The sequence below is a fragment of the Idiotropiscis lumnitzeri genome, chromosome 21, assembly GCF_059441095.1.
Source record: "Idiotropiscis lumnitzeri isolate Australia: NSW breed Sydney's pygmy pipehorse chromosome 21, RoL_Ilum_1.0, whole genome shotgun sequence".
NCBI classification, from domain to species: Eukaryota; Metazoa; Chordata; class Actinopteri; order Syngnathiformes; family Syngnathidae; genus Idiotropiscis; species Idiotropiscis lumnitzeri.
This window is the reverse complement of record NC_142411.1, coordinates 1,026,215-1,041,259: the sequence shown is the minus strand read 5'-3', so window position 1 is coordinate 1,041,259 and position 15,045 is coordinate 1,026,215. Positions and strand designations below refer to the sequence as shown.

Below are 15,045 nucleotides of genomic sequence, written 5' to 3'. Positions count from 1 at the left end.
GCGGCTGTCTGGGGACTTGATATCTGAACTGGAGGATTGGTCGTTTTTTTTTGTGTGTGTGTGTGGGGAGAGGAGCGGGCAGAGTGCGCTGGGCATGAGTCTATCCTTCAAGTAACAACTCGCTCTTGACTGCCACCGAAAGCGACCGACTTGTAAACGCACGGCCGGCGGTGGACGCGGATGCTGTCGGCGTGACATTTTTCTGTGCGTGTGTTTGCGACGTTGCAGAAGCAGAAGAACATCGCGGGCGCGCTGGCCTTCTGGATGGCCAACGCCTCGGAGCTGCTCAACTTCATCAAGCAGGACCGCGACCTGAGCCGCGTCACGCTGGACGCGCAGGACGTCCTGGCGCACCTCGTCCAGATGGCCTTTAAGTCAGTCGCCTTTCGTACGCACACACGCAACGCTCCGAGAAAGGACATGTTGAGCCTGAAACGTGTCGCCCGCTCGTAGGTACCTGGTGCACTGCCTGCAGGCCGACCTCAACAACTACATGGCCGCCTTCTTGGATGATCCGGAGGAGCACAATCCTCAAAGACCCAAGATTGGTAACGCTCTTAGAAAAAAAAAAATAGCAAAATGATTTTGGTGAGCAAATATTCACGATTGATCTTTTTTTTCCTCCCTCCTTCCCCCAGAGGACGTCCTGCACACGCTGACGGGCGCCATGTCGCTGCTGCGGCGGTGCCGCGTCAACGCGGCGCTGACCATCCAGCTGTTCTCGCAGCTCTTCCACTTCATCAACATGTGGCTCTTCAACAAGCTGGTGACGGACAGCGAGTCGGGCCTGTGCTGCCACTACTGGGGCGCCATCCTGCGCCAGCAGCTCAGCCACATCGAGGCCTGGGCCGAGAAGCAAGGCCTGGAGCTGGCCGCCGACTGCCACCTCAGTCGCATCGTGCAGGTCGCGACCTTCGTTTGACTTTTGTGCGATGTCATCAGCCCGGAGAACCCCCTTCAGAAGAAGACTTTTTTTTTGTGTCCTCCAGGCCACCACCCTGCTGACCATGGACAAGTACTCCATGCAGGACGTCCAGAACATCCACAGCACTTGCTTCAAGCTCAACTCGCTGCAGCTGCACGCGCTCATGACCAACTACCACTGTGCTCCCGACGAGCCTTACATCCCGCCCGTAAGACACCGAAACGTGCAAGCTGAAGGAAGGGAAGATGGAAGGGGCTTCCTCCTGTTAAGCGCGTTTCCCTCCAGGAACTGATGGACCACGTGGTGGCGGTGGCGGAGAACACGGCGGACGAGCTGGCGCGTAGCGACGGCCGCGAGGTGCAGCTGGAGGAGGACCCCGACCTGCAGCTGCCCTTCCTGCTGCCCGAGGACGGATATTCGTGTGACGTGGTCCGCAGCCTGCCCAACGGCCTGCAGGACTTCCTCGACCCGCTGCTGCAGAGAGGTACCACGTGAAAGGAAATGCGATGAATTGGAATGGGAGTCTTAAAAAGAAAGAAATCAATAAATTTGAATAATTTGTGTGAAACATTTGATGACTTTGGGCGCGTTTGTTTTCCCCGCCAGGCTTCTGCCGACTGACGCCGCACCCTCGCTCGCCCGGAACGTGGACGGTTCACTTTGAGGGGGCCGACTGCGACAGCCACTTCTCCGCTGTCGACAACTCCGACTTGGTACGTACGACGTTGTCCCAGCTACCGTCAGGAGACTTCTCATTTCTACTGAACAAACTGACGCGTTCGATGCATGAGTGAGCTTGTTGCGCATTATTCAATAGCGACCCAAGTCGTAGACCCCGCACTGAAAACTCGTAAATGTGACTTTAAAGTACAAAAAAAAATCCCTCCATGCTCTTCTGCCTGCCTCCCCATGTTGCGTTGACAACGAGGCGCTCTAAAGTGGCCATGCTAAAAACGAAGGCTATGATGGTTTCTCCTCAAGGCTGAAAAGTCGTCCACCGTTTTTACAGCGCAGCGACATGAACAAAAATGGCAACCTTTCCTGTCGGCGTGCGGCGCTATAAACTCTCATTCCTTGGCGCCCACGTCACTCACCAGGCTAAGCTTTTGCCTTTTAACGCCGTGCAAGGACAAAAGTTCCGGACTTCACAGTCGAATTATGAGATTGGCGAGTGGACCAACCCGAAAATAGATGCGCTTGTCACCGGCATGTGAACGTGGAAGTGGGCGTGACCTGAACGGCCTCCACTTTGTTTTCCTTCCCGGCCGCGGCCGCCTCGTAAACACCAAAGCGTCCATTTCAGCGGCCAGCTTGGTTTTCGCCAAAGTCCGGGAAACGTTGCCGCTAAAAGCGTTGCGTCAGTCGACGCTCACCGCAGCGCGTTTGAGTGAAAGTGAGTCATCGTTGCGGACGCGCTCGTCAGGCCGCTCCAAGCGACGTCTTGCGGGCGCTCGCCACCCACGATGACGCAACGCTGACAACGGAGGCACCAAAACGACACGCCCGCATGCACGCGCCCGCGCTAATTGGACGCAGGCGTCTTGGCGGGCGGCCCGTTTGTGTTGGACGGCCCACGAGAGAAGTTATTTCTTGTGATGTGGGAAGGCGAAGGCGGCCGCGCCCGCTCACCCTACATGGGCGTGTGTGCGTTGGGATGTTTGTGTGAAAGCGTGCACGTGTGCGTACGTGTGTGCGTGACAATGCCTTTGTGGTTCTGAGTGAGTGTGAAAATGACGGTGTGCGTCACAGTGCATGTGTGCGTGCGCACGCAGCTGCGTTCTTGACTGGCAGCCAGCGGTTCTCCTCCTCCTCCTCATCTTCCTTGTTTACGTGCGCCTCCTTCGTTTTCCGGGAGGAACTTCCGCTACTCACTGGTGTCTTTTCTTTTGTCTCCTCGCGGGCGCGTGTGCGTGTGCGTGCGTTGGCAGCCAATGAGGAAGGAGCCGGAGGTGGTGACGGTGACGCTGAAGAAGCACAACGGGATGGGCCTCAGCATCGTGGCCGCCAAGGTAAGCACGACCGCCGACTCCCCGCCGGGGGACGCGCACCCCGACTTCTCCTTCGAACATTTTTGAATAATAAAAAGCTGGCGAACGGTCTGGAAATTGCTGGAATGCTTACACGTCTGTTGAGTCTGACAAAAGCGCACGAGACTAAACCGAAGCGGGCCGCCAGGTTGTGTTTAGCGACTTTGTTGAAGTGCCGCTGTGAGTCGTCGGCCACCAAACACGATGCCAAATCAGCAAGTGGAGGAAATAATTAAAAAAAAAAAAAAAAACGTGCGACGGTCTTCGACCTCAAGGCCACTTGTTCACATTAAATGCGATTTAAAATTTTTTTTTTTTCCACATTAATGTTCACATTTTTTTTTTGTTGACTATTTCACTTGATTTTCTCTGGGACGATTGTTGGCGTGTCCTGAAGAAATTCCATTTAATAAGCGCGGCCCACTGTGGCTCGGCAGTGAGCCGAAGTTTAAATAGAAAATGCTCATAGCCGCCGTTTTCCTGTGTGGGAAGGAAGGATGTCGGGAGGAAGCCTCCTTTTTTTTTGCGCTGTATATTTTTTTAGCTCTGTGTGTGTGCGTGCGATGGCAACGGCAGGTAGGGAGAATTTTGTCCAACAGCTGCTCGGATTCTCACTGGCTGGGCTGAGCTTATGTAACCCGCCGTGTGCGTGCGTGCGTGCGTGCGTTTGCAAAGTCGTGCTCCACCTCACCCCAAGCAGCCGGCGTCCCGGCTCGCAGAGGAATTTTGCCTCTGCTCAGGAACTTTTTAGAGTCGGGCTGTTGGAATTTCTTCTCGCCGCCTCCCGTTTTGTCGGCTGTTTGAGTGCCGCAGCGCTTCAATGCTGCTTTTCAAGTCCACTGAACTCGTCGGCGCTCACTAACAGTGCACACATGTGGTTCTCCGTGGTGGGCAGGAAAGACCAGGTATGTTTGTTGTCATGAAATGTGTCAAAAGGCAAATTGACTTTAAAAGGAGATTGCGAAGGTAGAAGGTTTTTTTTTTTGTGCAGGTTGGCTCAAGCGCTGGCAGCTGTTGCACGTGTTGCGTTGGTCGCAAACGGCAGCTTTAATGACCTTCTGCTTTGTGGTTTTGTTCTGTTTGCTCGTTGGGCCGCCTGGCTAATGGTTCATCTCGTGCGCACGCACACACTCGCGCTCAACATGTGTTTGCTGCCATCTGCATTTTACAATCGATGCACTTAGTCACTGGTGCAGTTGTGCCTTGAGAAATTCATTTCATTTTCAATTGAAATATATTTTTCAGTCACGTCTCAAATCTTTTTTGGCTACTAAATAATCGATAATGACTTTATAAAAACATATTGTTATGACATAATTATATAGAACTTAAAAAAAAAAAACGTTTGCGCTTCGGATGTGCAAGATGTGGCCACCGGGGGGCAGTGTAATAGTCATGCTGGCGAAGACCATTTTCATTGTACTAATATTCATTTTATGCAGAGGATAAAGAATATACAGTATGACCCCTTCCGTCCCCACAAAAAAAAAAGGTCACCGCTTTGCTAACATCACAGTCCTTCCAGAAAGTCAAAACACAAAATGATCAGCAAGGCAAGCCGCGCTTACACAGTCGAGGGCTGAAACAATAATAGGGCACCAAAAGTTTGCGTGTTTGAAATCTTGCTTGTGTGTTTGTTTGTTTGCCTGAAGGAACGCTTGCACAAGTCAAACAATGGCTTGGAAAAAGTAAGCCCCTCCCACCACTCCCACCAACAATGGGCGGGGGGGGGGCGAGGTCTGATTTCCTTTGGAGCAAAAATTGTTGCACCATCTCACCATTTGTCTTTTTATGTTCACCTGCGCTTTTGTATTTTTAGCGCTCGTCACGCGAGGCATGAAAATGTTTAGGAGGAAGCCTTCAGGCCTTGACGTGTTCTTGTTTGAACACGCGTGACGCACACCGGTGCAAACTTTGCATTTGGTTGAATGTGAGTCCAGAATTCTGTCCTGCGCACCTCGCGATGCGTCGAGCCTGTTCGACAAATGATGTGGTATGCCTTGGTTCATGACCGCTTCCCAAGCTTGAAAACGTGATTCTTTGCAAAAAAAAAAAAAATTCTCAGTCCTCCTTGTTGCTCCTCCAAAGTTATTAGAACACAAACAATGATTGTTCCGATGTTCAAAGGCAACGTCAGGCTGAGGCAAGTCACGTAATTCTAATTATTATGTAAGAAAAATGTCTGAGACAATAATGACGTCGTTAAAGTCCGATCATTAAAATCTTTCTACGTTACTACCTCTTCTGATATCAGAAAGAACTTTTGAATTTAATTGGGGATTTTTAATTAGTTTTTTGCCGCCAAAAAGCCTTTTTTTTTTTTTTTTCACTTTTCTCAACTTATTGAAAAGCAACGTCCGGCTGCAGGAAGTCATTGATCGCCTCAACAATACAACAATGTGTCCTCGGGTTTATTCAATTTTATTTATTATAGTTATTCATTTTTCTTCAAACTGGCTTTGTTGTTATGACAAATGTTTTTTCCGCTTACTGCACTTTGGTTGTTGACGTGCCCGATGAATACTTTTGAGTACAAAAACTTACTCGCGTAGACTTTTCGAGACGCTCGCCAACGAGGACTATCTTTGTCATCGGTTGTCACGAGCTCCAGCTGGTTCACGTCGGCTGCGGCGCATTTCCACTTTTAGCCGCTCACAAGGTGGCGCCATCGTCACCACGTGTGTGTTTTCCTGCAGGGCGCTGGCCAGGAGAAACTGGGCATCTACATCAAGTCGGTGGTCAAAGGAGGCGCCGCCGACATGGTTGGTTCTGCAATGGCGTTGGATGACACACACACACACACACACACTGAGATGTTTTTTTTTTTTTTTTTTTAAATCCTGTCCGCGTAGGATGGCCGTCTGGCAGCCGGTGACCAGTTGCTGAGCGTGGACGGGCGCAGCCTGGTGGGCTTGTCGCAAGAGAGGTGAGACACACACACACACGCAAAAAAAAAAAAGGCTGTTAAGACTTCAGAGGAAAATGCCAGCCTCTCCCAGACACACCATGCCGATGCTTTGCGGGTGCTGGCAAAAGACAAATAAATGACGTGTGACGTGACCACATCCCGAGAACCATCTTTGAATGCTCTTTGTGAGAGAAAAAAAAACTAAACGTTGCATCATTCAGAAGGAGACACATTGCACATGATGCAACAGAAGTGTCCAAATAGCATTTTAGAATGGACAATATGGCCCTCAAATAAAATATGATTAATGGATGTTCTAACAAACAAAAATGGTGCATCAGCACACGCAGAGCGACAACATAGCAACGCAGCCGGGAACTCATTTCAGCGTGAAAAGACGATTTTGAATTTGAGCAGATTTTGTGCAAGCTAGCGCGAATGTCTCGTGCTAGCGGGCGGTCCTTGTTCCTTTTGTCGACAAGCGTTGAAGCCGACGTGAGCGCTTGCTAACTTGCCGACGGCGCAGGGCGGCCGAGCTGATGACCAGGACGGGATCGGTGGTGACGCTGGAGGTGGCCAAGCAGGGAGCCATTTACCACGGCCTGGCCACGCTGCTCAACCAGCCCAGCCCCATGATGCCTCGAGGTACGCGTCGGCGTCGCATATTTTGTCAGTCCGAACTCAAAACTAATTTGGACGTTTGACAGCAAAACAAAATGTCCTTCATTCCTAAGTTTTTATTTTACGGAGCGGACCGATCGTGTGATGGGATCGAACGCTGACTCGTCGTCACTTCCTGTTTGCGCAGCGTCGGAGCGCGGCCGCGAGAAGAACGGCAAGCTGCGTCCGAAGAGCGAAGGCTTCGAGCTGTACAATAACTCGGTGCAGAACGGCTCGCCGGAGAGTCCGCAGGCCGGCTGGGATGCTTACCCGGAACCAAAGAAGATGAGCGGCGAGGACCGGCTCCTGAAAAACCGGGCTGACCACCGCTCCAGTCCCAACGTGGCGAGTAAGAGCGACACGACGACGACGGGCTCACGTTTTGACGGGAAAAGAATTTAGCTTGAAATGAGCCGACCATGCGACTTGCACACTTCTCCCCTCGTCTTTTTTCTTTTTTTGCAAAATGGCCGCTCTCTCCTCAGATCAGGGCCAGAGTCCTGCGGGCAAGCCCGTGTACCCGTCCGGCCCCGGCACCAAGATCACGTCCGTCTCCACCGGCAACTTGTGCGCTGACGTAAGTACGCCGTCGCTTTCGTCTGGCGGCCTCCTCGCAAATTCCACAAGGGCGTGCCAAGCCAACAGTTTTCTGGGAAACTCTTTGCGTCAAGAACAAATTGAATTTTACGCCGCAAACATCCTGCTCGTGGTTCTTCATGGACCAATTTTGCTGCCCGTTCCTCAGGATGAACCTTCGCCGCCACGCCCGGAGGCGTACCCCATCCCCACGCAAACCTACGCCCGCGAGTACTTCACCATCCCGGCGTCCAAGAGCCAAGATCGCGTGGCGGGGCCGGGCCCGGGACCGGGACCCTCGCAGCACTGGCAGGCCATGGAGGAGCGCGAACGGCTCCCCTCAGTGGACAACCTCCACAACAGCGTGCAGGTCCCCATCACGACTCGAGCTCTCAAAACGCACGAGCCCGACTCAAGTTGTTGTTGTAAATGCTTTTCTGGCCCGCTTAGCGGTTGGACCGCTTCCAGGAGGACATGTACCCGCCGCCCGGGATTCTGAGGCAGGACGAGCGCATGCAGCAACACTACCAGCAGGAATACCAACACCGAGATCTGGACTACCAGAGGGGACCAGCGGGTAAGAACACCGGACGGATCGCAACGAGCGACGCGGTCCAAATTGACGCGACTGTCGAGCGACACGTGGCGTTTCGTGAATGGCCGACCGTCGGCAAAATTTGATCGCAATTTAAAATGCACGTGAGCATAAAATCACTTCCTGATTGAGAGCCAAACCTCAATTTTGTAGTAACGCGATTCTCATGGAAAGATTCCGTCATTTTGCAAGGCTGTCAACAACGAAGCAGTCGTGACGCGGCGTTTGCGTATTTTCAGGCGTGCCCGGAGCGGACCACTGGGTCCCTCCGCAGCAAGTTTCGTCCTCGCTGGAGTCGTCCACGTCCAGCCAGGAGCACCTCAACTTGTCGGCGGCGTCCGGGAAGAACCAGAAGACGGGGCCGGGCCGCTGGAAGACGCCCAACGCGCCTCACGCCGTGCTGCCGCACTCGGTCCAGACGCCGTCCCGCTCGGACCTGCCGCCGCCCCCTCCCCCGCCGCCGGCCTCCTACCCGGAGACCTTTGACCCTTACGAGCCCCACGGCGACATGCCTCTGCCGCCGCCGCCGCCCTCCGCCGCCAACTCGGCGGCGGCCCAGCAAGCCGCCGACCGCAAGAAGCGTGAAGAGCAACAACGTTGGTATGAGAAGGAGAAAGCTCGGCTGGAGGAGGAGCGGTACGACATTTTCTTTCCCTTTTTTTTTTTTTTTTTTTAAATTTCTGCTGACGTTTTACAAAATTGATCCCATTCTTTCACATTTCTCCATCGATTCCAGAATCCAGCATTTTTTTTCCCCCCACATTTCCGAAATTGACACATTTTTCAGTATTCTTCATTTTGAATGCTGCCATGTGACAATTTGAGCTCATTGTTCCGTATGAACAGGGAGAGGAAGAGGAGGGAGCAGGAGCGGAAACTGGGCCAGATCCGTGCCAACCCCGTCATGCCCGTCCAGTCGCACAACAACGGCGGTACCATGCCCCCTCCTCCGGCCCACCCGCACCCGCAGCAGCCGCCGGCGCCCCCTCCGGCCTCCATGGCCCCCCCTCACGCATACCCGCCCCTGCAGCCTCCATCCAGACCCGAGAAGCTGGCCAGCCTACCTCGCTCGGCCGTGCCTCCCGCTTCCAACCCTCCAGGTAGCGCCGCCTTGCCGCCGCCTCCGAATTTCAAATGTACCGATGACTAGAAAGCAAAGCGTGGAGAGTCTCAGTCAAATCCGAATGTTAGAAGGCAGACACCCCTCGTCTTTGGTTTGTTTGTGCCAGCGGGTATGGACACGATGATCCGGGACCTCCTGCCCCAGCAGCAGCCTCGCACCATCGAGCGGCGAGACTTGCAGTACATCACCATCAGCAAGGAGGAGCTGACCAGCGACAGCCTCTCGCCCGACCCCTGGAAACGTGACGCCCGCGAGAAGGCCGAGAAGCAGCAGCAGCTTCACATCGTCGATCTCCTGGACAAGGAGATCCAGGAGCTGCAGGTAGGAAAAGAAATAATGACGGACTCCACCCGAAAAGTTCCTCGGCTGTACTTAAGTACTCCCTTGCAGGCCCTGAAAAATGACCAAATTAATTTTTCCTCTGCTCCTGCAAAAGTTTTTGGTTCTTGACCCTTGTTTGCCAGTCAGTCCCCTGCCTTCTGGGTGCAATCTCAGTACCGTTCCTAAAAATTCTTCATCCGGCGCTTTTTGCTTAGGCCAAGCCCGAGCGCACGGCCGAGGAAAGCGACCGTCTGCGCAAGCTGATGCTGGAGTGGCAGTTCCAGAAGCGTCTGCAGGAGTCCAAGCAGAGCGACGAAGACGAAGAGGAGGAGGACGACGAGGACGTGGACACCATGATGATCATGCAGCGGCTGGAGGCCGAAAAGCGAGCCCGGGTGAGCGCACGCGACGCTTTGCCGATTGTCTGCGATGAGATGTTTAAAAAAAAAAACAAAAGCTGTCCCCGGAGCCAAAAGCAAAGCCGGTGAATGTGCATCTGCAACATGCTTCTGCCATCGCTTTGCCATGTGAAGTTGCTTCAATGCGATTGGCCGGAGGGCCGAGTGGGCGGGGCCGGTGATGGCGCGTCACATTTGACAACTTGATCCTTTGCAGCGATGCTCCGAAAAAAAGGAGAGCTGACAGGAAATGAAGGTTGCACTTGACGAGCCCCTTTCACGCTCGCGCCTGAGCGACCAATCGAGAGCTGGCTCGGCACTGCCAACATCAATTTTCGTACCGTGTTGGAAGCGTGAAAGCGGCTGGTGAGCCGAGTGCAGCCAATGTTTTGACTCGTCTATATGTCCTTCCCTGCCTTCTCATTTCCAGCTTCCTCTTCCTGCCCCCTGCCCTTTTTTTGTGTTAAATTCACATCCATGTTTTGCTGCACCCCCCGCCCCTCCAACCTTCCTTTCTTCCCCTCTCACGCTGTACTGTTCTTCTTCTTCCTCCTCTTGTTCTGCAGCAGCAGACTGCTGTCCCAGCTATCTCTGTTCTAGACTTGGTATGTTTCTTCCTGCTAACGACCAATGCCCAACCCCCCACCCCCAACACCCTGTTAACCCCGCCTCACTTCCTGTTTCCTACCTGGGGGGCCGGGCCCCCGCCTGCCACCCACCCACCAATCGGGACAGCTGTTCATCATTGTGGTTGCGGGGGTGGGGGGTGGGATGATGCTTGTTGTTGTTGTTTTTTTTTGCTCTTTTTCCATTTTGATGGGTTGCCGTGGCAACGCTTTTGAGTGCATAGGGTGGCAGCATCCTGCATGGCTGCGTTGCGGGTTGTGTTTCATGCATGACATGCAAGTGTGTGTGTGTGTGTGGGGGGGGTGTCTGTCCATTTATACAAAAACGTGTATGTGTGTGTGTGTGTGCGCGCGTGTGTTGACTTCGTGCTGCATGCGAGTCTTCGGCGGCCTTGAAATAAAATCTTGTTTTTTTCACAAGAATCCAATTTGCCATTTTGACGGTTGACCTAAGAATGCTATTGCTATTTTCCATCAAGGATTTGCTTGTTTTTTTTTTTAGCATCAACTTCCGCTCCTTTTACTTTTTTAATCAAATAGTGCTTTGGTTCAAAAACACAAAATAGTCATCAATTCAAAAATATTTGATTAAAAATGGATTCTTTGCCCAGCTCTTTGTGGCCTATGTGTGTGTGTGTGTGTGTGTGTGTGGTCTGCATGCGCACGCTGCCACTCCCCCCCCCCCCCAAGCGTCGCTTCACACACACTCACACAAGTTTACCTTTCCGTTTTTGTTTTGTGGCTGAGCGACACTGATGTCCCTTCTCTCCTTTTTTTTTTCGGGCTCGTCGCCGCGACGACCAGCTGCAGGACGAAGAGCGGCGGCGCAAGCAGCAGCTGGAGGAGATTCGCAAGCGGGAGGCGGACGAGCGCAGCAAACAGGAGGAGGAACGGCGGTGGCGGGAGGAGGAGAGAGCCAAGCGGGAGGCGGCGGAGAAGGTCAAGCCTTGCCTTTCGCCTTCATTTAATATTTTGAAGTCGCGTTCACGGCCGACGGGTTGAACGTATCAATATGACGCACTTTCCAAACGACAAGCGACGATTTGATCAAGTGTTCATTCATCGGCGTCTCGGTTAAATCAAACGTCGTCGTCATCAGCTCCCTGACAACCAAGTGTTTCTTGCAATATTTTCTTACTGACGCTATGTCCACATGCACAAAATAACGTTTGCAGATTAGGACGACGTAAACACGATGGTCTCAATTGTCCTCGTTTTCCAAAACGCAATTTTTGACGGGCTCACGATTGGCAAAACGTCAACATTTTGTTCTTGTGCATGTTTGGACATAGCCTGCCTGTTATTGTCGTTTCATGTGAATTATGAACTGCATGTTGTCCACCCACGACTGGCCTCAAAGCCCCCCCCCCCCCCCCCCCCCCCCCTTGTCGGGTTGTGCTCACCTTCAGCATGTTTGTTGTCAGTCAGTCGATTATTTTGGGTCCACTTAAGTTGTCATCATTATTATCATCGCCACCTGTCCACCCACCAGCCCCCCCCCGGCCCCTTCCACACACACGCACACACACCCCTTCGCACCCCCCACCACCAAGCACCCGCTCCTCATCATCCATTTCCACACACAAACCTCAGGTTCTTCCCCTGATGAGTTGCAAAAGTTTGAACATTTTAGTGGCCGCCTGCAAAGATTTTTTTTTTTTGTCATTTCCAACCCAACAAAATAAATGTGACGTCATTGACATCCAAAAGCGGCACACACACACACACACACACACGCACATTTATGCACACAGCTGAGGGGGTGATGGATGAAGGCAGAATTTAGGCTGTCTGGCTCTAGTTTACGTGACCAGCAGAGAAGCTTGAAACTTGTCGGGTCTCCGGATGAGAAGGAGTGTGACCAGTTGAAGGCGTTGAGAGTGGGGGGGTGTTGGGGTGTCCCCAGGTGACCAAGATTTGGTCACCTTAGGAGGCTGCACCCTAGATGAGAGGTGAGAGTGAGTTGCACTGAGAAGGGAGGGGTTTGTGGGGGGGTTATTTAAAAAAAAAAAAAAAGAAAAGCGAGTGTCCCTACGACCGGGAGTAAGTGTCACCTGATGACAAAAAAGTCAAGTGCCCTTAAAAGGGTCTTCCTTCAGGCGATCAAAATGAGGCCCAATTGTGAGCTCAAATGGATTGATAAATGTGACCAGGGCGAGTTTTGAAGGGGAAAAATGAGGTCCTATTAGAAAGGTGTGTCCCCAGATAGATAGATAAACGTGACTTTGAGGGAGGTGTGAACACAATAAAGAGGGCATCCCCAGGTAATGGCAGTGTTTGAGGGGGGGGGGGCGTCCTCCCCGCATGAGAGCGGTGAAAGTGAGGTCCTTTTAAAAGCGGCTGTCCCCATTTGAGCTGGTAAGCTTGACGGGGGAGTTGCCCCCAGCTAAAGGAGGTCGAGGAGATGTCCCGGATGATTGCAATGCAAGTGAGGTGCCGCCCCCGCCCCCCCCTGCATGAGAGAGGTGAGTGCTGAAGTGAGCAAGGGGGGGGGGATTGGTGGTTCTGACACGACTGGCAAAGTCCAAGGAGTGTGAGGAGGTGCATTGTGAAGGGGGCGTCCCCAGATGGAGGTGAGCGTTAACGAGCCAGCGTCACTAACGGCTTGTCGTCCCCCCCCCCCCCCAGAGGAGACAGGAGGAGGAGTACTACACCCGTCTGGAGGCCGAGCGCCGTCGGCAGCACGAGGAAGCCGAGCGCAAGCTGTTGTCGCCGGATGAGCCGGCCGGTCTGTATCGGCCCCCGCTGCCCAGGGACTACCAGCCCCCCGCCCCGCACAACCCTACTAACACCCCCCCGCCACCCCCGCAGAGAAACACCTCCTACCTCAAAACACAGGTGGCCTCGCCCGACACGCTCTACACGGCCAAGTTTGTCGCCTACGCCGGCGACGAGGAGGATGAGGAGGAGGAGGGCGGCGGCCAGTCAGGTCAGCTCAAGCTGTCGGTCACCCGCAAGTCGTACGGCGACCTCCCGGCCGCCGACGCCGCCCCCCCGCTGCGCCGCGGACGGCCGCAGCCGCCGCCCACTGCACGCAAACCCCGGCCGCTCTCGGACGGCGTCTTCCTGTCTAGCTCCTTCCGGCTGCCCAGCGCCAACAACTCCAACAGTACAGGGCCGCCCCCCCTCCCCGCCAAGCCCGGCGTGGGCCCCCCAGGAGGTGTGAAAGGTAGAAGCAGAGAAGTAGAAAACGAGCGCGAGGGGGAGGGGAAGGCTCGCCACAGCGCCCTCTGCAAGCCCCAGACCTCCCTCTCAATTGCGCACGCCCTTCTAGTCGTCTAGAACTTCTTCTAGCTCATCCTCCACTTTTTTGTCTTCTTTGTCCGTCCTTCATCAAGCCCGCTACGCTCACAAAAACATCTGAAAGGCACAAACTGAGAGAGCTCAAAATTGTGCAGGTCATCCGCTGCCCCGGGAAATCTGTTAAATTGCCCACAGCAATGATTGTGTGGGCTCCCTCTAGTGGCACGTGAAAGAATTACCGCCACGGCACAATTAATAAGAATTTACCTTGGCCGATTTTAATACATTTGCAGTTAAAGTTTAAAAACGCTTAACATTATTTTGGTAGAATTTTCATTCAACGTATGCACAATACATTTTCATTTAATAATTTAATAACTTTTTTTTTTTTTTGATGATACAAACATTTGAGACCCACTGGCCTCTTTCTAGTTGAAAATACACCCACTATGACCTAAATAAAAAGTGCTCAAGCCCCCCAAAAAAAATGATTTGCTGAACACCAACAAAATGTGTCGAGCAGGTTTGCTAAGAAAACGTCCAACTGAGTTTTTTGTGTGCGTAGCGGCTTGGCTTGAAATTTCCCTCCCTCTCCACCAGACAATCAAAATTCTTTTGGTGTGGGTTATTTTTCCTTCTTCATTTTTTGGGGTTTTTCCTCCTCATCATCATCCTGAGGTCCACAAATGCCCCCCCCCCCGCCCCCCACCACGATTAGCTATCAACAAGACAAAGCAAGCGATAATCAAGCCTCCACCTTTCGCTGTAGATTGACACCCATCCCAACCAATCAAATCAACCTCTCCAGCAATCGACCAATCATAGTACTGTTGGCGTTGTCGCTCCCGCCTGCCGCTTGAGGCCACGCCTCTTCCTGCCTTGTGCCTGCTGTTAAGCAACGCTTCTCTTTGTCTGCTTTGCTGCCACCTGCTGGTGATTAATTTCAATATATTTTTTAAAGTGCATAAAAATGAGTTGTGAGTGGAATAAATTCAATTCGCTGTAGTAATTTTTTTTTTTTTTTTAACCTCTTTCAAGTGCAGGCAGTTTTCACACTTTCGGTCCCGCTAAAATCAACCCACTTTTTTTGTTTTTTTTCCCCAAGTCTCCATTCCACCTCGCAAAGTTAAAAACAGGCATGTTCAGGTTCAAACAAGCCCAAATCTTTTTTTTTTCCTCCAATATTTTTGACAGATGGGATGAAGTTTGGATATTTTGTGGTTGCAGACAAAGAGAATCTCGGCGGCGGCTTGCCGGCTGCTTTTTGAAGGCCAACTTTGCTTGTAGTTGCATTCGAGGAGCTCCTCTGGCCACTAACTCACTCCATCGCTCGCTCGCCCGCTCGCAGTTGCATGTGAGCACCACGCTGGCCACCAACCCGCTCACTGGCCTTGACGTCTTTTTGCTTTTTTTGGACACCGAGCGCACGTGGCTTTCTCGCGGCCGCCGCTCCCTTTTTCTTCTTTTTCACGTCTTCGGCCGTCTTGCGAGCATCAAAATGATTTCTCAAATTCAAATTGGCTTTTGTGGAATATGACGAGCGTCTTCACTTGTCAGGAATGAGCGAGCAAGCTGCTCATTGCGTCATCTTGGCCTGGTGAAGCAGCATGTGGCTCATAGTTGGACATTCAAATGCATTTGTT

The 15,045-nt window shown here is 52.6% G+C and overlaps 1 protein-coding gene across 19 annotated transcripts in view; it reads left to right on the top strand.

The window, feature by feature from the left end:
- The window catches only part of afdna (afadin, adherens junction formation factor a), a 35,109-nt gene that overhangs the window by 18,255 nt on the left and 1,809 nt on the right, over positions 1 to 15,045 (top strand). For 6 of the 19 annotated variants that reach the window (XM_088285604.1, XM_088285601.1, XM_088285602.1 and 3 more), the window contains 21 exons: positions 229 to 374; positions 454 to 548; positions 639 to 904; positions 990 to 1,133; positions 1,211 to 1,409; positions 1,532 to 1,638; positions 2,854 to 2,934; positions 5,649 to 5,714; positions 5,805 to 5,878; positions 6,387 to 6,505; positions 6,669 to 6,869; positions 7,006 to 7,097; positions 7,266 to 7,466; positions 7,547 to 7,673; positions 7,931 to 8,327; positions 8,538 to 8,791; positions 8,921 to 9,135; positions 9,351 to 9,530; positions 10,100 to 10,138; positions 10,964 to 11,098; positions 12,788 to 13,328. In XM_088285604.1, the coding sequence (XP_088141730.1) occupies positions 229 to 374; positions 454 to 548; positions 639 to 904; positions 990 to 1,133; positions 1,211 to 1,409; positions 1,532 to 1,638; positions 2,854 to 2,934; positions 5,649 to 5,714; positions 5,805 to 5,878; positions 6,387 to 6,505; positions 6,669 to 6,869; positions 7,006 to 7,097; positions 7,266 to 7,466; positions 7,547 to 7,673; positions 7,931 to 8,327; positions 8,538 to 8,791; positions 8,921 to 9,135; positions 9,351 to 9,530; positions 10,100 to 10,138; positions 10,964 to 11,098; positions 12,788 to 13,328 (3,679 nt within the window). The remainder of the gene's footprint in view (positions 1 to 228; positions 375 to 453; positions 549 to 638; positions 905 to 989; positions 1,134 to 1,210; positions 1,410 to 1,531; positions 1,639 to 2,853; positions 2,935 to 5,648; positions 5,715 to 5,804; positions 5,879 to 6,386; positions 6,506 to 6,668; positions 6,870 to 7,005; positions 7,098 to 7,265; positions 7,467 to 7,546; positions 7,674 to 7,930; positions 8,328 to 8,537; positions 8,792 to 8,920; positions 9,136 to 9,350; positions 9,531 to 10,099; positions 10,139 to 10,963; positions 11,099 to 12,787; positions 13,329 to 15,045) is intronic. The other 13 variants (XM_088285620.1, XM_088285609.1, XM_088285617.1 and 10 more) reach the window with 9 other exon arrangements.